Source organism: Camelina sativa, chromosome 20 (assembly GCF_030686135.1).
Source record: "Camelina sativa cultivar CO46 ecotype springtype chromosome 20, ASM3068613v1".
Taxonomy (NCBI): domain Eukaryota; kingdom Viridiplantae; phylum Streptophyta; class Magnoliopsida; order Brassicales; family Brassicaceae; genus Camelina; species Camelina sativa.
In genome coordinates this window covers 29,647,799-29,674,187 of record NC_141899.1, presented here as the reverse complement: position 1 = coordinate 29,674,187, position 26,389 = coordinate 29,647,799, and the positions used below count along the sequence as shown (strand labels likewise).

The following is a 26,389-nucleotide window of genomic DNA, read 5'->3' as shown; positions in this document are numbered from 1 at the left end:
CCATGTTATGAAAGATTTTCACCGTTTTAACAAAATCTGCAACCACTACAAAAAAAAATCAGCCACAAATTATAAAAAAATTGTCATGTATTAGGAAGTCTGTTGTGTCGTCAATGATAAATCTGTCATGAAAAAAAACTGTTGAAAAAAAGAAAAACTGTCGCAACCATTTTGAATAAGTCTGCCAACTAAAATAAGTCTGCCGAAGAAAATCTGCCATTAACAATAAAATCTGTTATAAACTTATAAATCTGTCATAACTTACAGCAGATTTTTTTTATTTTTTTGTCCCTATCGCTGGAAAAAATCATTAAGGATATTTTGGTATTTTATTTTTTTCCTAACAAAGCAATAAAGGGTATTTTAGGTATAAAAATAACTCATCTAACCTTTATATTTTAGGAGTTAGTTTAGTAATTAATCCCTTAATTTGGATTAGTCTAGTAACTTTCCCTATATAAAATCTTAGAAATTTGATGCTCATTTTATATTGAAAACAAACACTGTAACAAAAAGTGTATAAAATCTTATAAATTTGTTCCCCTCCTAAGTAAGTTGATCTTGATCGTTTCCGCTAATCATTGTCATTAATCGCTGCGATTTGTTGTTACATACTGTATGAGAAATGAGAGACTTGTGGTTTAATCGTTGTCAACACTGTTGTTGTCTACAAACACCCAAAACGAACAAAATTGGGAAATGATAAAAATGCTGGATTTGGTTGACTCTTTTGTAGTCAAAGTTGAGGACTCAAACTGAAAATAAAACAAAAACAAAATACCACCACACCAGTCACCGCCGCTGAGTCTCTTTAAGGTATAATAAAATCAAAATTTATTACTTTTTTCTCTTTTTATTTTGCACGACTTTTTTCTCGTCTTCCCAACTCTTGGATTCCCCCTTTCGAACTGATCGAGGAAATTGCAGTGGTCACTGATCTCCCAAGTTTCTTCTTTCTACCTCGCTGCTTCAATCTCAACTTTTTTTTTTTTTTTAATTGAAACCAGAACTCGTTGTATAGGAGAGGACTCATCATCGATTTGGTCAGAGCTGCTTTTGTTGAATTCCGAAATTTTCTTTAAGTTTCGTCGTTGTGGTTTGTTTCGCTACTTGTATAAGATTTAATCTGAGGATTCTCGTGTTGGAGTTACTCTCTCTCTGTGATTTTCAAGTTATTGGAAGAAATTAGGGTTTTATAAGATTTCATGGATATCGATGGTGTAACCGATGCTCAGATTTTGGATCATGAGCTCTTACAGCTTCCTGGTTTGTCTCCTGTTTCACTTAAAGCTAACCCTCATATCGCTGACGAACTCTTCTCCCAGTGGCTTTCACTCCCTGAAACTGGCCGTTTGGTATTATTCTTATTCCCTTTGCCTCTGCTTCTTACTTCCGTTACGGTTCTATGTGACCCTCTTTTGGCAATTCATTTGTGTGTGATGTTTTTATGCAGGTCAAGTCTTTGATTGATGATGCTAAATCTAGCACACCAGTTAGTGCATCCAAGAATTGTACCAATCTCAATGTTGCTTGTGGAAGTGCATTGCCATCTGTGTTTATGAACAGTGGTACTCCCCCACTATCCCCACGAGGCTCACCTGGGTCTCCTCGTTTCTCCAGGCAAAAGGCTAGCCCTTCTTCTCTACATTCCCCTCTGAAATCAGTCAGGGAACCAAAGCGTCAACTCATTCCTCAGGTTTGATTTTTATATCCAACTGCTCCTCTTATTGATGTCTTACAAACAACAGGAGAAAGCACTTCCTTGCTTGACAGTTGAAACCAGATTGCAATAGCTTTCTAAGTAGATGCAGAACCATGAGAACAAATATAATAGAGACTACTTTCTTAGTTTAAGTAGATTAGGTACAAATATTTTGAACAAAATGATGACCACGAGTCAGTTTGTTTTAGTAATCCGAGTTAACATGTTACATAGTTGAAGGGTTTAGATTATAGTGTTCAACATTCTTGTTTGACCCTTCTGTACCTTGATATGTTATGCAGTTTTACTTCCAACATGGGCGTCCACCTGCGAAAGAACTAAGGGAGCAATGTATATCCATGGTTGATCAATTTTTTAGTAACTATATAGACGGACTTCATATGGATGGTGATGTTTAAATTCAACCTTTTTTCTACATCACAGTCCCGTTCTGTAAGGAATAGACACAAACAGTTGATCTTACATACACATTCTTGCTATTGTTTGCAGAATTCAAATCCATTACTAAAGAAGTCTGCAAGCTGCCTTCTTTTCTTTCTCCTGTACTATTTAGAAAGATAGACACGAGTTGCACCGGTATCATTACAAGGTAACTCATTGTTTACTTTTTTTCATATCAACAATAGTAGTCAAGTGTATATATACACAGGTATTCATGAAATCTAATACGAGAACACATTGGTAAATTGCACACCATTAATAGAATTGGACTGTGGCATAAGACTTTTAATACTTGTTTGTTATCTTTAGCTAGTATCTTGAAATACATCATATTTGGTTCCTGAATATAATGTTTTTCTGCAGGGATGCATTTATCAAATATTGGGTTGATGGACATATGTTGGCAATGGACTTAGCCTCACAGATATATAATATTTTAAGGCAGCCAGGTTGCAAGTACCTTACACAGGTCTCTTTCTGATTCTTTTCCCAATTCTTCGCTGCTGTTTCGATTTGCTTACCAAAGATTATCGTCTCTCTTCATTTCTTTAGTCCACTGTCCTGACGGCTTATTTATTTTCTTGGATTTGGGATAGGCTGACTTCAAACCAGTTCTTGATGAGCTTCTGGCAACTCATCCTGGCTTGGAATTCCTCAGGAATACTCCTGAGTTTCAAGAAAGATATGGTAAGAGCTTGGTTTATAAAACATTGATGTCTTGGTGTTTAATTTCTATAGTTCTACCGGAATGTCTGTTTTATATGTAGAATAAGACGTTCGTACAATTTCTTTCCACATCTCTGATGAACTTGAAAGTGACACCTTTAGCTGCCTCGTTAGGCCTAGGAAAATTATTCTTCCCATTTTAATTCTATGGCCATTTTCTACTATAACTATATCTTAAAAGTTATGAGATGACACATATATATATAATATTTTCATGTGCATACTGTTTTATACATCTATTGACTAAATTCTATTCTTTTCCTGTCCTTGTTTCATTCATCACTGTATTCTATTCCGTCTACCCAGCTGAGACCGTCATCTACAGAATCTTTTACTACATAAACAGATCAGGTACTGGTTGCATTACTCTTAGAGAGCTGAAGCGTGGGAATCTTATTGCTGCCATGCAACAAGTTGATGAAGAAGATGACATCAATAAAGTTATTAGGTGATTTTGTTTCCTTTTCATCATTTCTTAAAATGTACTTCAAAAAGATTTCAATTTTAATTTTATTTTATAATGAAAACCATGTAGCATTGTGAGTAATATGGGTGGTGCGTAGGTCTTCATATTGTTTCTTAGTCCATAAAACTCATAAAGGGGAAGGAGTGTATTGGTAGTTCATATTGATACTGAGGCAGGACATCATGCATGATTTGACCATTCAATACGACATTTTCTTTGCTTTTCAGGTACTTCTCCTATGAGCATTTCTACGTTATATACTGCAGATTTTGGGAACTCGATGGCGACCATGATTTCCTTATTGATAAGGAAAATCTCATCAAATATGGTAATCATGCTCTTACCTACAGGATTGTCGACAGAATATTTTCACAGGTTGGCTCCAGATGTTAAATTTTTACTGAACACTCTTTTTTCGAAACTTAATTGTTGTCAAATGGGATGTCTTTAACTCTCCCTTGACTAAAATTACGGCTGTCTCGCACTTAGGTCCCTAGGAAATTTACAAGCAAAGTTGAGGGGAAGATGAGTTATGAAGATTTTGCATACTTCATTCTCGCTGAGGAGGATAAGTCATCTGAGCCTAGTCTTGAGTATTGGTACACGTCTCTTCCCTTCTTCTCTTTGTTCTGTAACGACTTCTCTTCGGCCAATTTTTCCTTAAGCTGCTTAGCTCACAGTGTGTCACTATAAATGTATAACTGCTGAGCCAAAACTTGTGGCATATGTGGCCCTTCATGATGAAACAATGTTGACCTGAGATTTGGAATTCACTTAACATTACATAGTACCATTATTACATGAGCATCAAATACCCATATTGAAACTAAAACATTAGTCTGGGTAGCGATCTGTACCTTGTTTTTCATTTGAATCTCATGAACCTAGAATGCTTTCTATTGAACCGCTGATATGAGGGCATACCTCGCTGGTATGCTCATTTATCCCCCATGGATGTTAAACATAGAATCTTGGCTGCTTTGTGTTTTTCCCTTGATATTGATTAAAACCATCTTTACAGGTTCAAGTGCATAGACCTGGTTGGTGATGGGGTGATCACTCCCAACGAAATGCAATTTTTCTACGAAGAGCAGCTGCATCGCATGGAGTGTATAACCCAGGAACCTGTACTCTTTGAAGATATCCTATGTCAAATATTCGACATGATTAAACCAGAGGCAAGTTTGAACCATAACATGGTCTTTTGATATTCCTGGCTGTTCTGTTTTTTTTTTTTCTTATTTGAAAAATGACTCTTTCAGAAGGAGAACTGCATCACACTCCAGGATCTGAAAGCATCTAAACTTTCTGGAAATATTTTCAATATACTCTTTAACCTGAACAAATTCATGGCATTTGAAACTCGTGACCCGTTTCTCATTCGCCAGGTAATCCAAGTTTTTCTGTAGAGTTTTCTTCCCTTTGTGTTATTCAATCCTTGGTTTAATATCTGTTGACAACTTGCGAAAACCACTATCATAACGCCGGAGAAAACTATGAAACATTGTGTTAGATTTAGCTAACCCAACTTCTACCGCAGTCGGTTGTAGCTGTTGCAATCCCTGCTACTTCTAAATCAAGTTTGTTTCTATTTGACAGGAACGCGAGAATCCAACATTGACAGAATGGGACCGATTTGCTCAGAGAGAGTATGTACGGTTGTCAATGGAGGAAGATGTGGAGGAAGTCTCGAATGGGAGTGCAGATGTTTGGGATGAACCACTCGAATCTCCATTTTAAGTGACACTCATAAGAGGTACTTTTGCTCCACACTGCTAAACATCAGAGTTCCAAACATATCAATGTATGTATAAACTGGCGAATTCATGTGTAACCAGAGAGATGCTCCCATGAAAATAAAGCTTGTTCCTTTCCTTAAGACACTTTCTTTGTTTGTTTTTTTTTTGTTTTGCTAGTTTTTCGGTATCAAGAAGAAGAAGAGGTTGGATCTCTTAGCCCGTAACAGTCTCGAGATCGTCTCGCAGACAAGCACAAAAGCCTGTCCGTTTCACCCAGAGATTGCGTCCACAACGCATTGGGCTGTGTTATTTCGTGAAATATTTGTCTTCCTTAGGTTTGTTCAGGTTGGACCTTTTTTCAATCTGTGTATATTATTTATATACGCCGGTTTATAGTGTTTTGTGGAACCAACAACGGTTTAATAATTTAAATCAAAAGAACTATGTACAAAAAGACACTTTTGTTTTTTTTTTTGGGAAGAAGAGAAGGGTGCAAATTTTGGAACTTGTTTGCAAGAAAAACGGCCTATTCCCCATAAACTATGTTACTTTATCGCATTCATACACAAGACTTTCATCTGTACCTATTCCTCCATGAACTACAACAAAATTTGAATATCCTACACAAACTATATAAATCCGGTTAAAATCAACAAATCATATGACGGTATTATTGTGCCGTTAACTAGATGATGATTAGGATGCCACGTGGAGTTACAAAACGACATTGTTTTGCTTTCCTGATAAAAAAATTAAAAATATAAGATTAAACATAACAAAGTTAAGATTTGAAGCCATGACCTCCAATGCACCACTAGCTAACAGAAAACCAACTGATCCACACTTAACATTTGTTGTTAACTCAGCAGTATAAATATATATATATTGGACGACGCAAGAATCAAAAGGATTCCTTTTCGCCGTTTTTGCCTTCTCTTTTCCGATAAACCGTGGTCCATGGCTTCTTCATCATTTTCATGGATTTCAAAAACTGGAATTTCTTTGGTAGATTAGATCGAATTAATATCTCTTATCCGATCTTTAATAGCTCAACTTGATTTTTGTTAAAGGGAAACAAAAATTAAAATTGAGATTGAAATTGAATTGGGTGATATATATCTCAGTTCATGACTCTCTGATTTGAAATTAACTGCAATTAGGGTTGGATTTGAGAATCCCCCCTTACTCATCTAGTCGACTGGCTGAAAATATCCAAAAGCAACAAAGGGAATTGAAAGGTGCACATGAAAGGAGCTTAAAACCAAAACATAGACATCAAGAAACAATCTTGAAATTAAGACAACGAAACCGATAGATCCAAACGAAAATTTGGAGGAGAAGCCAAGCCACACAAAGCAGCAAGTAGAGCCGACAACGAAGCAGCAAGAGCCGACAACAAGTTTATATAAATATATATCCGTTTGCAAATACAACGAATATTTCAGTAGCTTAACGGTTTTGCTATTTTTTTCAAAAAATGTGTTTTCTCCTAAAATATACAAAACAACGTCGTTTTGTAGCTCCACGTGGCATCCTAATCATCGTCTAGTTAACGGCATAGTAACACCATTATATGATTTGTGGGTTTTAACCGGATTTATATAGTTCGTGTAGGATATTCAAATTTTGTTGTAGTTCATGGAAAAATGGGCACAGATGAAAGTCTTGTGTATAAATACGATAAAGTAACATAGTTTATGGGGGAATAGGCCGTTTTCCCCTTGTTTGCATGTTCAAATCTTTTCTTATATGCTTATTTATTATCAGCAATTTTGTGCATATGATATTCAGATTATTTACTCATTCCAGTTTTGTTCATCAGTCCACATAAAAAAGAACAAGCATATTTAAGCTGAAAAATGAAAATCATGAAAAGGTCCTTTACAAAAAACACTGGAATGAGTAATATTTATTTTACAGTAACAAAAAGTACTCTGAAGGGTTGGGGAAACTGGTGGAAATGAAAAATGTAAAAACTGGAGTAATGCGTAACTTTTGGCTACCTTTTTTTCAGCTAAACTTTTATGGAAGTGATAGGTAATTTTGTAGGTTGCAAATGGATACCAATACCATAAATAACGGGAAAAATTTCAGAGTGGTCAATTTTTAAAACATTATTAGAAAATGCAAATCAATTATACAAAGACGATCATTTTCCTAACATTTAGAGACTTTCAATGTCTTCGATGAAACTGTAAGATGGGTGTATTCAATTTGACATTTTAAGTGATTTGTGTAACATTTACAAATCTTATGTTATTCAATCATGAATTCTAAAAAGTGTTTTAAAATCCACTGTTATTGAACTGATGATTTAAAAATCTACTTTTATTCAAAACAGTTTGTGGGTTTGAATTTTAATAAATTTTTAGAGATTCTTGAAGATTTGAGGAGATAATTTTGTTTTCCACTTTTATTTAACTTTCCTAAAATTTATCATTCCTAAATCCCATTAAATTTTCCAAAATCATGGTTTTAATACACCCCACTAATCACATCCTATATATATCTTGTTGATTAATTGAGACCGACACTGATAATTTTGTTTGCAATGGAAGATAAATCCAATACCGGTACCTTGTATATTTCATTTTTTTCATTTTGTCTACGGCTAAATGACAAGCATGAACTAGAACCAACTCGTAACTTCAACTTGAAATGAAAAGTGAAAACGTTACGACTGTTTTAAATAAACAACTATCAAGTCAAACTAAAACGTCACCAAATTACCTTATTTAAATGCAATTATTATAATATTCAGCTAATGTAGCCAAGTCCCTTAAATAATGGCTTAATGACTACTCAAAATAATTGAATGCAAGTTTTAGCTTTGCAACTACATTATGATGACACCACACAAAAGTTTCCTAAAGTTAAATAAAAATCAAAATGGATAAGATTTTTTTTAACCTTATCCCCATTTTTGCCAAAAATATCATCTTTCGTTTTGAAATCTAAAAATTAAAACTCACGCGCCACAACGTGCGCGTTTAGTTACTCTTTTTTCAATTTCAGATTACAGTTTTAGGATAAATTACCAAAAGCTCTTTAGGGTTTCTCAATTCGACACAAAAGACCCCTAAAAATCACTCTGCAAATCACAATTTGGCCGAGTCGAAAGAAAGAAATCGAGTGATCCGATTCCGGCGAGAGAGGAAGACGAAACAAATGGCATCATTTCAGGTGATGCGTTCTTCAAATTCTAGAAACTCGGATCTATCTCATCGTATCCCCTCTTCTTCTTCTTCGTCTATAAGACCTCCTCAACAACAGTTCATGCGAGATCTCACTATTGGCGGTTACGGCGGAAGAAACGACGGAGGTTTATTATACAGTTCTACTTCGATGACGGTTGAAGGTATTTTACACGATGCTTTCGCTTCAGATCCACCTGCACCGACGGAGTCTTCGCTTCTTGACGCTTCGATTACTCTCATGGATGCTTCTCCTGCACCGACCACGGTTGTTTCTGATGCTGTGGATCACGGCGGAGGAGGAACGGAGACGACGCGTGAGGGGAGGAGTGTTGATGAGGTTTGGAGAGATATGGTATCTGGAGAAGGGAAAGGTATGAAGGAGGAGACGCAGGAAGAGATAATGACGTTAGAGGATTTTCTAGCGAAAGCTGCGGGGGAAGACGAAGGTGGAGCGGCGGTTACGGCGGAGGATTTGGATGTGAAGATTCCGCCGCCGACGAATTACGGATTCGATCATTCCGCGCCGCCGCATAATCCGTTTCAGATGATTGATAAAGTTGAAGGATCGATTGTTGCGTTTGGGAATGGTTTAGATGTTTACGGCGGAGGAGGAATAGGAGCTGGTGGTGGTGGTAGTGTAGGTGGAGCGAGAGGGAAGAGAGCTAGAGTAATGGTTGAGCCATTGGATAAAGTAGCTGCACAGAGACAGAGAAGGATGATTAAGAATCGTGAATCTGCTGCTAGGTCTAGAGAGAGGAAACAAGCTTATCAAGTTGAGTTGGAAACTTTGGCTGCGAAGCTTGAGGAAGAGAATGAGTTGCTTTCAAAGGAGATTGAAGATAAGAGGAAAGAGAGATACCAGAAGCTCATGGAGTGTGTGATTCCTGTGGTCGAGAAACCGCAGCAGCAGCAGCAGCAACCACCGAGGTTTTTACGCAGGATTCGGTCTTTGGAATGGTGAAAAAAAGGTATAGACTTTTGAAGGATTTTTAGGATTTTAAGGGTTACTTTGTGTATGTTATGTGTGATTGAGAGTGGGATTCATAATCTGCAGTAGAGTGTAATGATTATGGTTAATAACTTATTATATAGATTGCATATGTTACATACTTGATCTTGGGATGCGCACAACCTTTCTCTCTTTGCAAATAGAGTTTGAATCATTACGGTTCGGGTTAGAGAAAAGAGTGAAGTCTTTGGCAAAGTGAAGTGAGATTTTCCACTTTCTTGTTCTCTTGGCTTTCGATTTAGCAGAAGAAGTTGGTGCCAGAGATGAGATACCTGTAAGGCTGTAACCACCCATATTCAGAGGTAATACACAGACTCGACTCAGGAGTTCATTATTGTTTTAGAAGAATTGAAGGCGTGTTGTATGGTAACAGATTTCGACTCTCACATCTTCGTGCTGCATAGTCGAGATAGTACCCACAGAATCGAGCTCTTTCATTTGGTTCTGAAGAGCTTGGTCTTTAATCCCAAACCAATGCGCCATGTATGTGGAGGTAAAGCCAACAGAAGCGCAGTGAACTGCAAAATAAACTCAATCTAGTATACCTTTTGATGAACACTGAGAATTCAAGGGCATTCAAGACCACTGAAAGTCTAGCCAAACCACAAAACGCCGGTTCAGACTTCAGACTGCGTTATCTCCAAAAAAGTAAAATCTGAATCTAGTATATCTCCTTCCTTAGTGCCTTTCTGAACCTGCTTCCTTGAAATTTGTCTCAAAATCAACAACTTTCATAGGGCCTTTCTGAACCACTTATATGACTTCTTATATTAATTAATAGAGAACCAAACATGACCTGTACGTATCTGCCATCTGCGGAAGAAGAAAAGTAAATGGCTGATACAAACCCACCATAGCCATCGTTCACCGGAGCAGTTACAGAGGACAGTAATCTTACACTGGAAGATTCGTGACTTATTCATAAAAGGGGCGAGCTTTACGACATTCTTTTAACATTCTTCCAGAAAGGAAGGCAATGGATTTCATTCACGTCTAGTATCTGGTCCGTTGATCGGTACTGCCACTTGCACATTGCAAATTTTAGAGCATGTCTTGGTCATCAGCCGCTTATAACATTTACATTGAATAGGTTTGATTTTACTATAGATTTGTATAAGGGTCCCATGTGGTCTTCTTGAATATGATGTGTAGTAAGGATACTTTTGTTTTATATACTTGTTTCTTCGTAGTTGATTCATAATTTGCACTAGAGCGAGATGAATATGATTCTTAACTTTATTATGATTAGCAGTTTATAAAATTGCGTATACAAATATCTTTCATTGTATGAAGATGCAGAGTTTGAATCATACAGATAACAAAGAGATTTTCTAAACGTTAGGGTTTGAGAACGTGGGTATCAAATGGTGGAAGAGAGTGAGTCAGGGACGATGAATTACTAGGCAGGAGCAGCGAGATCATCCTCTTCCTTGTTCTCTTGGCATCGTTTTAGCAGCTGAAGTTGCCGTCGAAGATGCAATACCTGTAATTACCCCAAAATTCACCAATGTTACTCATCTGCTTATCACATATTTAGCAATATCCTAAAGATGAACTCCAAAAAATAGTCACTCTCACTCTACTTAGGTTTAGTCTATTGTTGCTGCTCCGAAAGACTCGTATATATCCTCAGGATTAAAAAGATCTTACACATGTTCCACTAGAGATAGAACAGTGACTCTTGACCGAAATAGAATTGGTAAATAAGTTACCTCTTCTTGAAGCAGAGTTGGGAGGGAAGCCACGGAAATGAGCTGCTTCATCTCTTCCATCAAAGCTTGGTCTTTGATCCCTGACCATGTCTGTGGAGGTAAAGCCAACAGCAGTGCAGTGAACACATCGTTTCCTGCTGGATAATTTGCTTCCGGACCACATTCACAGTCAGTTTTGGTTGATGGCACCAGTAGATCTACCTTTTGTTCATTCCCGTCTCGCACCACAACTCCGGTCACCACCGTGCCTTCATTGTCACCAGGACCTTGATGGGGAAACAAAAATTAACAGCTGAAATTACTACTTCAAGTCTGGTCAAGCCTGATCTAACAGCAACCTAAAAGGTCAACTTAGTATAAGAATCAACATAGCGTGATAGCGACATACCTTTGATCTTCACACAAGTTTCCCGACAACAGAACTTCTTTGATGAGCATCCGGATAAGATTTCAGCTCCTTGGCAACAGGCCATTGCAGCAGTATATGTCAGACAGTCTTCATAACACACTGAGGATAGGAACTTACTGATGTGTTTGAACAGTTCAGTTTCGTGCACTTCTTTCAGCACCAATTCCTGCAGTAGATTAACTTAAGATTAGACGGTTCAAAGTCAAGAGCATCTAAAGAAAGGCAACGGTATCGCCGGAAAATGAACCAACGATCGTATTTTTAGAGGAAAAAGAATGCTCCTACTTCAAATTATGCGTCACACAAACCAACAATTTAGAGAGATGAACAGAAAGTGCTAATCATCAATGAGGAAAATATACACTTTTACTGTAATTGTATCACATATGATAACCACAGCTTTATGCGAAACAAAGTGCAATGATATATGCCCTTTTTCATAGTGTCATTTCCCAGTAGTCAGTGTTATTCAAAGGGATGAACAGTCATTTTCATGCAACTTTGGGTTTCTGTAACCTTGACGTTGAAGAATCTATACTGAAAATACCTTTAGGTTCAGCCTCGATTTCTCCTCTGCGCTGAGATGTTTGTTGGAGTCCTCTGTAATTCGGATCTCAGCCACCCATCTGATGAATTGGTTGAAATTTGATGGAAGTGATTTGAACACAACTGATATGATTTTTTCAACAGAATCTACATTCTGTGAACTTACAAGACGAGGAACATCTTCCTTCAAATACTTGGCTGTGTCGATCCAGCTTTCATCCTTGCAGCTCTGGGAAAATATATAAGAAAATTTATCACCAATCCACAAGATTTTTTATCACCAAAATACTGATGATATGTACTAAGGATCTGAAGTTCATTCAATACATAGGGAAGAGAGGTTCTCTTTAAGTTTTGAGCAAGGTGAATCAAATTCACATTCACATCAAAGCAGCAAAGGTTCTGACTTGTGAGAAAAACGCATTTACAGAAGCAGAAAAGGAAAAACAAACTATTAACAAAAACACAAAGAGAACCATATTGTATGCAACATACCAGAGTATATAGTAATCCGGGTTCTCTGTGAGGTCTAGATATGAGCATGAACCTGGTAACAACACACAAAAACATCAGACCAGATTCTATAAAAACAATTACATCCATGAAACAGTTAAAAACTTAAGAAAAAGATAGGAAATGATCATGTACCCTCTATGTTTCCCTGTAGACTTATCAATGCTGTCCATAGCTTCCCAAAGAAGTTCAAGAGGAACCCAGTGAGGAGGATACTTGAAACGAGCGGTATCAAGAATCAAAGCCATATCTCTCTCAGCATTATAGCCACCAATAGGTGAAAAGTGACCAGACCCAGTCTGCGATAAGATTCGTTAGAATCCTGAATCAACATGGCAAACTCACTAAAAACTTTACAAATTTACCACTAGAAGTTACCTGCTTAAATACGCCTCTGTAATACGTTGAAATCATATGACAATTCTCAGAACGAGTGCATTTCTCGACCAATTCACGGAACTCATCAATGCTGCTCTGACTCGTCCGGAAAGCCTCAACTTTTGCTCCAGAACAATGAGCCAAACAGACAACTTTCCCAAACGAGATACCCTTTTCCTTAACTACTTCAAGTGGCTCGCAGCAGTCAAGCATTGATTCATCAAACCACCTCCAAGGCCCTATCATTAAACTAATGTGAGTCACCTAAGCTAGAACAGATCCTGCTTCTCTTATACTAAAACTTTAATAAATCTCTATAGTCATCATACCTTTCCATTTACGACCAGGATCAATAGAAAGAGCATTCAACACGACTGCAAGGCTAGCCAAACCACAATACGCAGGTTCAGATTGAGTCTGGAAATAAGAAATCAACCTGAAAAATCCTTCCATTGTTCCTTTCTGAAGCGCTTCATTGAATATCAGCTGCCGCCACAAAAATAATAATTACAATTTCAAAATCGAGATTGGGGAGATGAGATCGTAACTAAATCGCGAAAACCCTAAATTTACAATCAGAATCCATGAAATAAAAGATAGCATGATCGATCTAGTAAACGTACCTTGCCTTCGGCGGAAGAAAAGTCAATAGCCGGAGGAGAAGGAAGAGATCTCCGATATAAACTCGCCATGGCCATTTTTGCAAGGATTGGTTTAGTCTCTATATATATATATATATATGTACAGTACTGAGAGAGATATTTACAGAGAGAACGCAAATCTCTTTTGTTCTGGAAGATTCGTTTAGTGGAATGGATGGATTCGAAAACAACACCAACTTTACCAACTCTCTCTCTCTCGTTTTAAAACTTTCGGCGTTGTGATTCGAAATTGGTACGACGATCCTTTTTATATATATAATAATAATAATATTCCAACTCTCGTGTGTCATTTTTGATGTCAATGCTCTTTCTCTCTCACTCACTTGGTCAAATCAAAACGTGCAAAAGCCGTTAGTGACCCATCAAAACCATCTGGTTTGGTTCGGTTCGGTTCGGTTCGGTTCAGTTTAGTATGATTAGTATACTTGCATATATTCGGTTCGGTTTTTACTATGAAACCAATATAAGGTATTTCTTCATATTGTATGAAGGGAGATTTACATAATAGCACACTTCACTTTACACATTTTTTGCTATTAGAACACTTTTACATCATTTTTTCTACTATTCATTAAATATTATGACTATTATATCCATACTAAAATCAACAAAGAAAATAATCATATCAAATATGTTTGTCTTTTTCTCATTCTTCTCTCTCTCTTCATTTCTTGTTTTTTCTCTTATTTTTCTTCTCTCTTTTTCACTCCATGTTTTTTTTATTCTTCTCTTAGTTGTGTGTTCTTTCTCATTTTTCTCTCTCTTTTGGCCCTTCACCACCACCAGCACTACATAATCATAGTCTCTTGTCTATGTATCTATCTTGGTACTAATTATATTCTTCCTAATCTATGTATGAGTATCATCAATTAAAGCATTAAATTCTTTCAATCTATGTATAAGTTTTTTTTCGGAGTATTTGTGTTAATAGAGAGTGTATATTTGACCAAGTGACCCTATCCACATGGATTCCAAAATATCTGACCAAATGACCATATCCACATGGATTCCAAAACTCCTATCCAAATAAACCTATCCACATAGATTCCAAAATTCCTGCCCTAAACACTAGACACTAAGCAAAAAAATGTAAATGAAAAACTCTGAGAATATGTGAACAACCGATCCTATCACATGGATTCCATAACCTCTGTCCACATGGATTTCTAAAATAATAATCTCTCAACACTATAACTTACACATAAACAGATTGGAAGAATTAACCTAAACTTAAAAAATCAAACGAGAGCTTCAAATTTAATGAACAAAGGTTAACGGTGGTTATAATTATGGATGAGATCATGTGGATCTTGTTCTATGGATACCAATGTACACAAACCATAAATCTCTAAGGAATCTCAATTTCTAATTTAACCAACCAAAAATAACATAATCACCCTTGGTGATAGAATTCTGATTTTATTCAAAATGATTATCCATAAACATAGATCTCTACTACTTCCTCTTTTTACTTTATGGTTATTATGATTTTTATAGATATATATGTAATAAAGTATTGAGAAAGTGAAATGGAAGTAGGTTAGATTTTTGTTAAGGGTATATATGTCAATTTCTTATTAAAAATTGTCACATGATCAAGAAGTGTGTCATAGTGATATAAAATGTATAAAAAGTGTGCTAGAGTGCAATTTTTCCTTGTATGAATGGACATTCTAAAAAATACCCCTTTTTCATGTCTTTTTTTTTTTAATATCCATCTATATTGACTATTTTCAAAACTACCACTCTTTATGTACAAAATGACCAAATTACCCTTTCTTTTAATTGACAACAAAAATGTATAGTCACCAAAATCGAAAAAAATTCCCGTCAAAATTATGAAATTGGATTTTCCGCAAAAATTGAAATTTATACCTTATAAAAACCTTGTAAATGCTTTTAAAAACTTTTCAAAAACCTTTTATAAACCATGTAAAAGCGTTTATAAGATTTTTAAATAGTTTTTAAAAGGCTTCTTAAAGATTTTCGTATTAGGTTTTTATAAGGCATTTACAAAGGTTTTATAAAGTTTTATAAGACTTTTATAAGGTTTTTAAATCGTTTAAAACTTTATAAAAGCCTTGTAAATTTGTTTTTGGAAAGAAATTTTTTTTTTTCAAATTTTTTGTCAAATTTCTTTTGACAAAAATCTTTTTGGCGGGAATTTTTTTTTGGCGGGAAAATTTTGTTTTTCATTTTATTGATTAAAATATTTTTCATGTAAGAGTAAAATGGTCATTAAAAAATAAAGGATGACAAAAATAAAAATGGCCAAAAAAAGGGTATATCAAAAAGAGTATTTCTAACAAATTCTCTTGTATGAATTGGTTTTATCACGCTATTGTAATATTGTATTTTGAGTGGTATCCCTAGCCATCAAAAGCTAAGGACTCAGCTAGATTTTTCAATACTAAAGAGTTTTGATTTCCTAGAAATACTATCAATCTTTGATTATATGCACCAAGTAGAAAAATTGTCCAAATGCATGGACACGAATTTTTTTAGGTTGCATTCTTGGAAAACTATCTGAACAATTTTATTAAGAAATTTAATATTTTGCAAGTAACTTTATTATTTAGTTTGTATGTGTTTCTCTATTATTTATAAGTACATTCATATTATCATGTAATGTTTTCTACTTTTATTTATTAATATTGTATATAATATTATTTTATATGTCTCCTACTTATTAAAGCGAAAATACATTTGCTGATATAAAGATTTACATAATAAACTCTTACCATTTTAATAAATACCACAACTATTATTATTTGTAATATTATAAATATATATATATATATATATATATATATATATATATATATATATTATTTACTTACAAACGGGTGTCAGGCCCGGCTCATTGTTATGATGGACCTGGAGCAAAAACATTAAAATTTTTAATTTGTAGGCATAAAACACATCTTATATAATAAAGTAAATTTTTTTCTAAACTCATGCTCTAAGAAGTTGACACATAAACAGTCCTCTTTTTAATATTTTTCATTTTCTTATTTTATAATTATTTATTTTCGTTAATTTCAATTATAATTAAAAAATCAAACTCAAATACATTATTACTCATCTTTTATAGATTTATATTAAAAATGTATGAGTCATATTATTCCAGAATTTTATTTTATTTTTCCTTTTTATCATTTATTTTAATAACTAAACATCAAAATAAAATAATTTAAAAATTATAGATTGTAAAAAGTTGTAATTTAAATCCATATATTATTCTATTTATATTTTCAAACATAATAAGAACCCAAAAAGTCAAACATTTAAAATGCAAGATATCATTATCAATGCAATATATTAGATTTATTGCTGAAACGATAACAAATTTAAGACGGTTTAACATATATATAAGCTCATGGCCCAATATGACAAGTTCATATTTTTACATATATTTTAATAAGAAAAAATAAATTAACAAAAATAAGCAAAATCTATGTAAAATATAAGCAAAACATAAGTAAAATATTTTGATGTACAAAAAAAACCAAAATAATAGTAACATGTTAATTAATGTTATTTCTTCAAAATAAAATAGCATTACATAACAACCACGCAACGTCTGGGCTACCACCTAGTTATATATATATACATGAATAGAAAACTTAATTACGATCTAGAAGGTCAAAGCCCATTACAACATGAAAACAAATTAGGAGATTAAACATAAAACAGAAAGATAAAACACAAAGTTTCTAAAGCAAATTAGGGACCATTACTTAATAGAACTACTAAACCATATGATTATTTAGAGAAATAATGCATATGTTGGTCCGCGCTTAGTTATCCTCGTTGTTGTCAGTTGGGGTAGAAGGAGGACGTCTAGGTTGAATTACAAAAACTTCTCCGCCCATATTGGTGCCATCTTTGTTGATATTGGTGTAGGAGAAGTCGATGAATGCACTTTTAGCAGTGAGTTTGAAGATTGTGGTCGTGATCACCGCATGATCTGGGCATCCCTTGCTTGGGTGGTGGAGGCATCAGTGGTGAGTGGTGATGGTAACATTTATTTTTGTTAGTATTTTTTTAACCTTGACCAATATATATGATTAATACTTTTTATATCTTTTTTCGAAATACTTTTTATATCTAAACTAGTATATCATATAACTAAGGGCCTAAATTGTGTACACAAATTTGTTAAAGATCTAGATTTTAACCCGTGGTACACTGCAGGGCATATAATTTTTATTTTATGTTTTATCTATTTATCAAATATTAGATGTTTTGTAAATTGAGGAATAACAAAAATTTTTGGTTGTTGTGCGGCTAAATATTTATATTATTTTTTAACCCACAATACACTTCATGACCATTTGTTTGTTATATTTAGTTTGTTTCGTTTAGTGTTTGAGATTTTATTTTGATTTTTAATTATTATAACAAAAAATAAGGGATCTAAATACATTATCAGTAATTTATACGCTGTGATTAAGTCACATTTTTCCATTTAATTATTTTATACAATCTTAGTTAAATCAACTTGATTTTATGTCAAATATTCTAATATTAGTAGTGTTGACAAATAATTAAATGAGGATTTAACCCGTGTTAACACAAATTTAATAATATTTTATTAATTCCAACATGTCCTCTTTATAACTAATCTACTATATAACCACATTATATAATATTTCGGACTTTTTTAATTTTACATATTCGTAATAATTAAAATTTATTAAGTTTATATATGTTAATAATAATATTTAAATAAATATCAATCGAAGTTTTTCTTACGTTAAGAATCAAAGCTCACAGGTTTTGGAAAACAAAATGGGAATCAAATTATTGTTTTCATTGTTTGCGAAGGATTCAGATATAAAATATCTTCAAAACACAACAAAATGTGTGGTTAAATATATGATAATTTCTATTTCCATATTGATTGCTGTTATTTTTTAGTTGGAATGAAATGTAAAATATTTAGTAAACAAAATTTGGAGTAATGTTAGTTTTGGAAAATTTTTAGGGGTTTATGTTGTAAATAACTATTTAAATAAACAAAACTAAAAGGGCATAACACAAAATGTACTTCAAAAATTTTAATATAGATAAGTTGACATGTGCTTCCCCACACTTGGCACATGCCAAGAGCCGGAGCTGACGGGTGCACATCTTAACAAATCTCTAAATAAATCATTTCCTTATACTGAATCATCTAAAAAAATCTTTTACACTTTCCATAATATTAACAAATTTAACAAGGTAAAAAATTTACAGAATAAGATAAAAAAATCTAAACATATCCACCAAATTAACAAGGTGTTAATTAGTTATATCAAATCGACATACATAAACATATTTTCATGACATACAATAAAAATAATAATATAGAATTTATAACAAAATATGCTATATTTATTAAAAAAAATTCAAATACAATTAAAAAAAAATCAATTCGTGCTCTAGCAAACTAATGTTGTATTCTAGTTTATCCATGAAAGTTGTATCATCATAACAAATTCATGTTGATTATTGGATTAAAGTGCGAAGAGCTAAGATTATATGCAAAATATAAATCCTTTCAACAGCCCCGTCCCAAAGAAATTGAAGGCATTTCAGGCAAAAAAACTTTTGGCCTTTTATCACTATAATTTTTTTGTTTAGTATTTTTAATTAAATTTTGGCGTTTTATTATATACAAAAATTTCAAATCATCATTTCGCATATAAATCACCCTAAAAAAAGAAGGTATTTATTGTCACATATATCATTCACAGATTGCATCATCTCTGTTTTGCTAAAGAAAAGATGGTTTGTTTTGGATAACCAGAAAACATTAGATCCACCATGACTTAAAGACTTTGTAATTGCTTATATAGATTAGATAGATGATGATTGCATCATCTCTTTAGGCGGAATTGATGAGTTTCTTGGTTACAAGATAAGATCTTGCTAGAAACAAGAATTTGATTACTCATGATTAGGGAAGATTATCAAGTCGTCGTTGGTTTTAGGACTGAAATGGTTATAAACTTCTCTGTTTATATATTCTTATAGTGCATCTACTGGTGTTTTCTTGTTTTGCTTCCTTCATGTATTCATTACAATTCAATTAATTTTTCTTCTAATTTATAAATTTCAAATACTACAATTATGAAGTAAAAATTATATTGTGCATAGACATATATATGTATGTATATATATACATACCCAGCCTGTTGTACTTAGAACCCTCTATCCCAACCAATATGGGCCACAATGTTCAATATTTGCAATTTGCAGCTAGCTGTGATATAAACGAAAATTTTTAAAAATTACAGATGAACAAAAATTATATATAAGAATTTAAAGAACTCACCAAACCTTGAGGAAATGTATTTGGTCACCAAACATAAATCAGCAAAAAACAAAAAAAGTGTGTATTTTAACAAAACGTTCAATAAATATGAGAAGCTTGAGTTAGAAAACTAATGAAGTTGCAAGTGTGTTTTTTCCGTATAGTATAAGCAACAATTGAAGTTGAAGAGTCGTCATTAAAACTTAATTGACCTATAAATCAAAGAAATGGTCAAATGGATAATCAAAATATTAGACCTGACTGGTTTGATGATTGCAGTTAACTTCAATTATGCCGTGAATTACATACGATGGACACCAGTACGATCGAGCAGAACCAAACTCATCGCTGAGGTTAAGACCAAAAGGTCCAAAACACACGAAACGTATATAAAATTCATGTTCTTGATTTACCCAACCGTATTCAAGTATTGGCCTTTAAACATCATCAATTAATCATCACCCTCATACGAACTTATTGAGATTTAAAGCATCAAACGCAAATCAACCATTTACTAAAAATGGAAAAAAAGAAAAACAATTAGCAAACGCAAATGGCATCATTACATAAACCACATCTAAAAAGTTCATTCTCTTTAAAATGAAACAGACACAAAAAAAAAGGTCTGAAATTTTCCTAATTCCTGTTTAAGATTTCTCATGAAAAGTCTCAAGTCTTTAACCAATTAGCAAAGCAGAGATTAACACAGTAATCAAAAACTTTACAAACTCAAAACAGAGATTGCTTTTTTAATCAGTTCATGCAAGAAGAATCAAACTGTACCAGATTATTACAAAAGGGACTGATGATCTCAACTTCATCTGCTTCTCATTGTCCAAACGAATCGGATCTAAAGATTTTATCAATGATCATGTTTGTTCATCATAATAAAGTAGTAATAACATCAAAATAAATAAACGAAAATTTCAAGAAAAAAAGAGGTTAAATCTGGATTCAGTTTTTTTTTTTCAAAATTTAAAGCATAGATTTGGCTAATCGAAACCATAATCAGATTTTACAAAATTCCAATTAAAAACCCTAAACATTTCTGAGTCAATTTCGAAGAAGACGACGATAGAGATAGAGATTGAGAGAGAGCTTCACATTGAAAAAAAAAAAAAAAAAAAAAAAGAGTGAGAGAGAAGGGGGAAGGATTCTGTATTAGGCCGTCACGTTATGTAAAAGACAGACCAATCACATAGCTCCACGTGGATTTACGGCATCACGATTTAAGGAAACGGGCAAGCTGTGAAGGGTTGACGATACCGGGCAAGTGTGCGCCATCTACCCGGAGTATGTTAGCAACCTCCACATATCTCCTCCGTTTATGTTGTTGATCACTCGGCTCTACTACATCGTCATGGCTCGGCTTAGTTTTTCTCGTCTCAGTTAATTGGGCCGTAAATGGGCTGGCTTGGGCTCGAGCTGGATTCCAGACCTCTCCGAAGAGTGTGCCTTTGTTGAGAAACTCGTGAGCCAAGTATCCGGCTAAGAGCTGGTTCGAACAACCCGGCTCGGCTATGGCTAAGGCGGCGGTTGTTGGAGGAGGGATGAGCGGAGTTTTCTTGAGGATAGATTTAATCGGCGGCGGTGGTGGATTTTTCACGGCGGTTACCGTTTGTTTGCCGGCCACGGCGCCTGAGATAGCTCGGCGTGGGGGAAGACGCATCGTTTTTGTATTCATGGCTGTTCCCTATTGGGTGCATGCCACGTCAACAATGAATTTTTAAAAATACTTTTACGGCGGTGAAACAGTAATTAATTCTTAAATAACAACAACAACCGAGATAGCTTTCTATATATTTATCTCTTGACTTTTTGTAATTTAAGAAATAAATAAAATTAGAGAAAGAGAGAGAGAGAGAGATTAGATTATTTGAGGGAGAGAAGAAGAAATGAAAGGACAAGGGGATTTGAAGTAGGGTTCGGACAATATATAGAAGCCTGACATTTAAAGTACCCTTTAGAATCTCAAAAATTACAGCTAAATACCATCTATGTGTAAATGACGTTTTTGTCCTTCCTTCTTTACCATATCTTCTAATTTAGGTTACCAATGGAACAAGTAAGGGAAAAACAAAAAATTAAAGAGCTTTTTGGGGTAGGGAAAAAAAAAAGAATCTCCTTTTTTGAATTTTTTTTCTTTTAATTCTCATGAATATGAATAGATTAGATTCTGATTTTATAGGTTTTCAATTTCATTACCAAATAGTAAAAGTATATAATTATTACACAAGACCTAATATAAGTTTTTTCCCTCTTTTCAACTGAATATTATATTGAATTACATTAGAAAAAATATATGAAATTTTAAATAGTATTCCAAATATTAATTTAAAATTTTCTGGATTAAAAAAATGAAAAACTGGATTTACAGCTCAGACACTCCATCTTGCAATACGATTTAATTGTATATTACATCATTAATAAAATAAAATTAAATCATATACACTTAATACCAATGGGTAAGACTTAATACTTTTCATATCAAAATAATATATGCACTATATCAATATTATATTACTTAATAGTAAAAATAACTGAAAAAAAAACAAAACATAATTCTCAAAATAAAAAATAAAAACTAATATTATCTCATATTTGAAAAACTAAGACAACCTCATAAGAAATTATTTTTTTACAAAAAAAGGCTTTAACCATAGAACAAAGTTTAATTAATGGTGGTGTAAATGAAAAAAAACTATTTTGTTAGGAGACAATTCATTCGTTTATATAGAAGTAAGTATTTACAATCATTTTTATTTCAGGATTAATAAATTTATACATATTAGAATCATCTTTATATAGTTTTTTAATCATTTAAATTTTCTTATAGTTATTTTTCTAATTTTTAAACTTGTTAAAATAAAACTATGTAAATACATGACAAAATCTCTAATCTATTAAATTTGACATGTGTCGCGATCACGTGAGTTACTAACTTTGAAAATTAAGCTTTATATAATAAGATAGTTATAGATTTATAGTATGTTAACTAATTTATGTTTAATATCTACTATAACAATAAAAAAATGGGGATTTAAAATCATCTAGTGGTACTATATGATAGAATATTGACAAAAATTGAATTTTTTTCTTTTTCTTATAATTTCAAAGTTTATTTTTGATTATTTATACAATTATTTTTTGTCGTTTTATTGAATCTTTTCTTTCCAATGCTAGAGCACGGGTTGAAATTCATTTTATTTATATTGTAATTTTTATATAAAATAAAATTTATGTGATTGTTTTTAAAAAAAATATTGGCTAAAACATTATGCAATAAAATCACATGGTAAATATGAAAGCTTGAAAAAAGCCACCTATTTTGTAAGTTTTATATTGTTAATGTTTCTAGATAATTATCCGTGTTATAACACTGGTTAAATTTTATTTTGTAATCTATCTTGTAACTCACTATTTAACTTGTAACCAATCAATCTATCAATTTCGTAACTATCTTTGGTTAAACGTTGTGGTCTATCGATAAAATCTGTAGAAAATAAATTTGTAATAATGTGTTTAAAAATCTTTGGAAACAATGTGATATAGGACTAAAATCTTCCGAAAATATAGTTTGGAATATCCATGAATTTATTTGTTACCATTAATATATCAATTATCAATTTGGAATATCCCTAATATTTAGGTGTAACCAATTAATATTAATATATGGATTAATCTATAACCTATCTATAACCTATTTGTAACCATTTATAACTATTTATTAAAATTATATAGTCTACAAAAACTATGTTGTGTACTTTCCTTTTATTAAAAAGAGGATACACAATTCAAACACCAAGTATTTGACCTAGATAATATCATTTTCTTAGAAATATGAAATCGCTGAAATCGTCTGTGAGGCATCATGTTTTTCCGCTCAGGACTCTTCCTTTGTGTCAGAGGGTTCCCTTTCTCCCGTCGCTTGGGGATATCTAGCCGGAGTTTCTTTTTTTCTGCCGGACTTGCCTTTTTCCTCCATGAGGATTTCTCGGGATTTTATGGAAATTCTGATTTGCTTTCCAAGATGGCGATATTTGGTGAATATTCTCCGGATTATTTCGAATCTCAACCGGAGATATCTAGGGTTTCGAAACAAGCGACGATTTTGGTTCCTTTCCTCCCAAGCGCTAGTTTCTCCCATAGACGATTGTGTCTCTTCTTACTACTGATGGCGGAGCATCTGAATCTGGCGATGGAGTCTATGGCGATTACAGAAGACAGTCCTGTAATTCTCACAGAGGATAGCGAGTGTAGTGTCATGGTAGAGAACCGTACGAGTATTTTGGGTCGGCTTCTTAACCCATAATGTCAAAGTATGGCTAAGATGATCATGAAAATGCCACGGATCTGGGGGGTTTATGATCGAGTACGTGGGATTGCTTTGTCTAAAGATAGATTTCAATTCATCTTCCAATTGGAAAGCGATATGGAGCGGGTTCAAAAGACCGGTTTTTGGACCTTTGATGACTGGGGAATGATTCTGGAAAGATGGATGGAAACACCGCCTTTAAACTTCCTCTCCACTTTCTCTGTTTGGATCCGGCTAAGCAACATTCCCGTGAACTATCTCTCGCTGAAGACGATTCAGGCTATTTCGGAAAGAGTGGGGTGTGTGGAAGAGATCGCTTTTGATCCACTTAAATCTCAATACAACTCTTTTGTTCGTGTTCGGGTGACCTTTGATGTCTCAAACCCTTTGGCCAAGACGAAGATGTTACAACTCCCAAAAGGACTCACGGCGGCTGTTGATGTGGACTATGAGCGAGTCAGAAAGCGATGTTTTCATTGTTTGCGCCTCACCCATGATAAACAGCGATGCCCTTTTTTGCGTCAGGAACAGAGGGAAAAAGGTGGCCCATCTGTGAGCCGGGAGAAGCAGTTAGAGTTTGGAACCTCAACCCGGGATAATCTCTTCCCTCAGGATCTGGTCAAGGCAATCTTTCCCCTCCTACAACCAACAGCTCCTCCTGGTTTTGCCTAGAGGTCCAATGTTGTGGCTCCAGAGGTTTTGACTGAAATGAAAAAGTTCTTAGCATCTGGAGACCCTGCCCTGCTTGCACAACGGGAACAAGCACTGAAGGCTACACTAGAGTCTATTGCTCATGACTCGCGGGCTCAAAGATCAATGCTTCGACTGGAAGCTCCTCCGACATTGACTCAACACACTGAGAAAGATAAAGGACTGGTCTTTGGTTATGGGAACCCAACGCCGCCTACTCTGACACAACCAATGCTGCTAAAGGCCAGAGGAGACAAGGAGGCAACTAGGAATAAGGCTAGTGGGGATGGTACACAACGACTCCAATCGGTAGCTGCAGTGAACAACGGGAATGCTGGTACAAATGTTATTAGGCGTTCAGCGGACAATATAGTATTAGCAGAACCGGGTGGATTCCACGTTGGGCTATCAGAGACGGCAGGATATGGCATTTCTTGTAAACCGGGGTAGGCTCATTCTGCAACATCCTCTTGGAAGCGAAAGAAAACCGGTAAGAGCTCGCTTCCTCGGACCACTCTAATGACTAGGTCCAGGGAAACGTGTGATTCCTCTTCAGGAGGCACATCCTCCAAAAGGAAACCCGAGAATGAGAGTGAAGTGTCTTCGAAAGCTTTCAAGAGAGGAGGGGAAGGTTTCGGTCAAAGTGATAATGGATCACACGGTGCTAGTCTGAATGGTATGGGCCTCCAAGCGCAGGGAGAGTCTCAGTTGGGAGTTTTCAACAATAATGTTCTGAAATCAGGTTTGGTGGTTCCCTAGAAACCACCCAATTCCCAATGAGTATCACCAGTTGGAACTGTCAAGGTATGGGGAGCACCTCGGCAGTTCGACGTCTAAAGGAAATGCGTCGTGACCATTTTCCAGATTTTTTGTTCCTCCTGGAGACTAAAAACTCCAGTGATCACGTTGTAGGAGTGATGGACTGGCTGGGTTATGATAAGGTGCACATTGTCAATCCGGTGGGATTGAGTGGAGGCTTGGCTCTGTTTTGGAAAGATACATATACAGTTGAGATATTGTCCTCTGATTCTCGACTGATAGACACACGAATCACAAAAGGAGCCCTGTCTTTTTATGCCACCTTCGTTTACGGTGATCCAGTTAGGCAGAAGAGAGATGAGGTGTGGGAGCGCTTAGTTAGAATTGGCATCCAACGGGATGAGGCTTGGTTTCTCACGGGGGATTTTAACGAACTCATGGACAATTCGGAGAAGATGGGTGGTCCTCCTCGCCCAGAATGGTCCTTCTATCCTTTCCGTAATATGGCAAGAAGTTGTAGACTGAAAGAGGTGCAGAGTTTAGGCAATTTCTTCTCCTGGGGAGGTAGGCGAGAAAATGTCTGGGTGCAATCTAGATTGGATAGAAGTTTTGGCAACTGTGCTTGGTTTAATCTTTTTCCAAGGGCCAGAACTGAATATCTAGAGTTCATGGGGTCAGACCACAGACCAATAATTACGCGCTTTGTGGGTGAAACTGGCTTGTTTAGAGGACGGTTTTGCTATGACAAAAGATGGGCTCAACGGCCTGAGACCATGGAGATTATGCAATGAACATGGCAGAGT

General features: G+C 34.6%; 6 protein-coding genes across 7 annotated transcripts; 4 read left to right on the top strand and 2 right to left on the bottom strand.

The window, feature by feature from the left end:
• Nucleotides 1-732: 732 nt before the first annotated feature.
• Nucleotides 733-5,600, top strand: LOC104771566 (serine/threonine protein phosphatase 2A regulatory subunit B''alpha). Of its 2 annotated transcripts, XM_087504787.1 has the most exons (14): nt 733-816; nt 1,008-1,355; nt 1,454-1,696; nt 2,005-2,110; nt 2,213-2,312; nt 2,528-2,633; nt 2,761-2,851; nt 3,197-3,338; nt 3,584-3,731; nt 3,846-3,955; nt 4,378-4,534; nt 4,619-4,744; nt 4,956-5,112; nt 5,273-5,600. In XM_087504787.1, exons 2-13 carry the CDS (start codon nt 1,206-1,208, stop codon nt 5,094-5,096), a joined length of 1,620 nt encoding a protein of 539 aa, XP_087360913.1. In that variant the 5' UTR covers nt 733-816; nt 1,008-1,205; the 3' UTR covers nt 5,097-5,112; nt 5,273-5,600. The 2 variants fall into 2 exon arrangements, with proteins under 2 accessions (XP_087360913.1, XP_010494408.1); XM_010496106.3 differs by lacking the exon at nt 733-816 and having other exon boundaries at nt 819-1,355.
• A 2,445-nt stretch (nt 5,601-8,045) lies between these two features.
• On the top strand, nt 8,046-9,404 carry LOC104771565 (G-box-binding factor 4). The gene has a single exon (XM_010496105.3). The coding sequence runs from the start codon at nt 8,264-8,266 to the stop codon at nt 9,251-9,253; it is 990 nt and encodes a 329-aa protein (XP_010494407.1). The 5' UTR covers nt 8,046-8,263; the 3' UTR covers nt 9,254-9,404.
• Nucleotides 9,405-10,519: 1,115 nt separating this feature from the next.
• LOC104771564 (glutathione gamma-glutamylcysteinyltransferase 1) lies at nt 10,520-13,760 on the bottom strand. Its single transcript, XM_010496103.3, has 9 exons — nt 13,483-13,760; nt 13,189-13,345; nt 12,860-13,098; nt 12,617-12,780; nt 12,464-12,515; nt 11,970-12,197; nt 11,402-11,588; nt 11,014-11,279; nt 10,520-10,784 (listed from the first exon to the last, which is right to left on the bottom strand). The coding sequence occupies exons 1-9, from the start codon at nt 13,555-13,557 to the stop codon at nt 10,701-10,703; spliced, it is 1,452 nt and encodes a 483-aa protein (XP_010494405.1). The 5' UTR covers nt 13,558-13,760; the 3' UTR covers nt 10,520-10,700.
• A 7,049-nt stretch (nt 13,761-20,809) lies between these two features.
• Nucleotides 20,810-21,725, bottom strand: LOC104771563 (uncharacterized). The gene has a single exon (XM_010496102.3). The coding sequence runs from the start codon at nt 21,504-21,506 to the stop codon at nt 21,045-21,047; it is 462 nt and encodes a 153-aa protein (XP_010494404.1). The 5' UTR covers nt 21,507-21,725; the 3' UTR covers nt 20,810-21,044.
• A 2,529-nt stretch (nt 21,726-24,254) lies between these two features.
• Nucleotides 24,255-24,809, top strand: LOC147919582 (uncharacterized protein At4g02000-like). Its single transcript, XM_087504018.1, has one exon. It carries the CDS (start codon nt 24,255-24,257, stop codon nt 24,807-24,809), a length of 555 nt encoding a protein of 184 aa, XP_087360144.1.
• An 824-nt stretch (nt 24,810-25,633) lies between these two features.
• On the top strand, nt 25,634-26,377 carry LOC147919581 (uncharacterized). The gene has a single exon (XM_087504017.1). It carries the CDS (start codon nt 25,634-25,636, stop codon nt 26,375-26,377), a length of 744 nt encoding a protein of 247 aa, XP_087360143.1.
• The last annotated feature ends 12 nt before the right edge of the window (nt 26,378-26,389 follow it).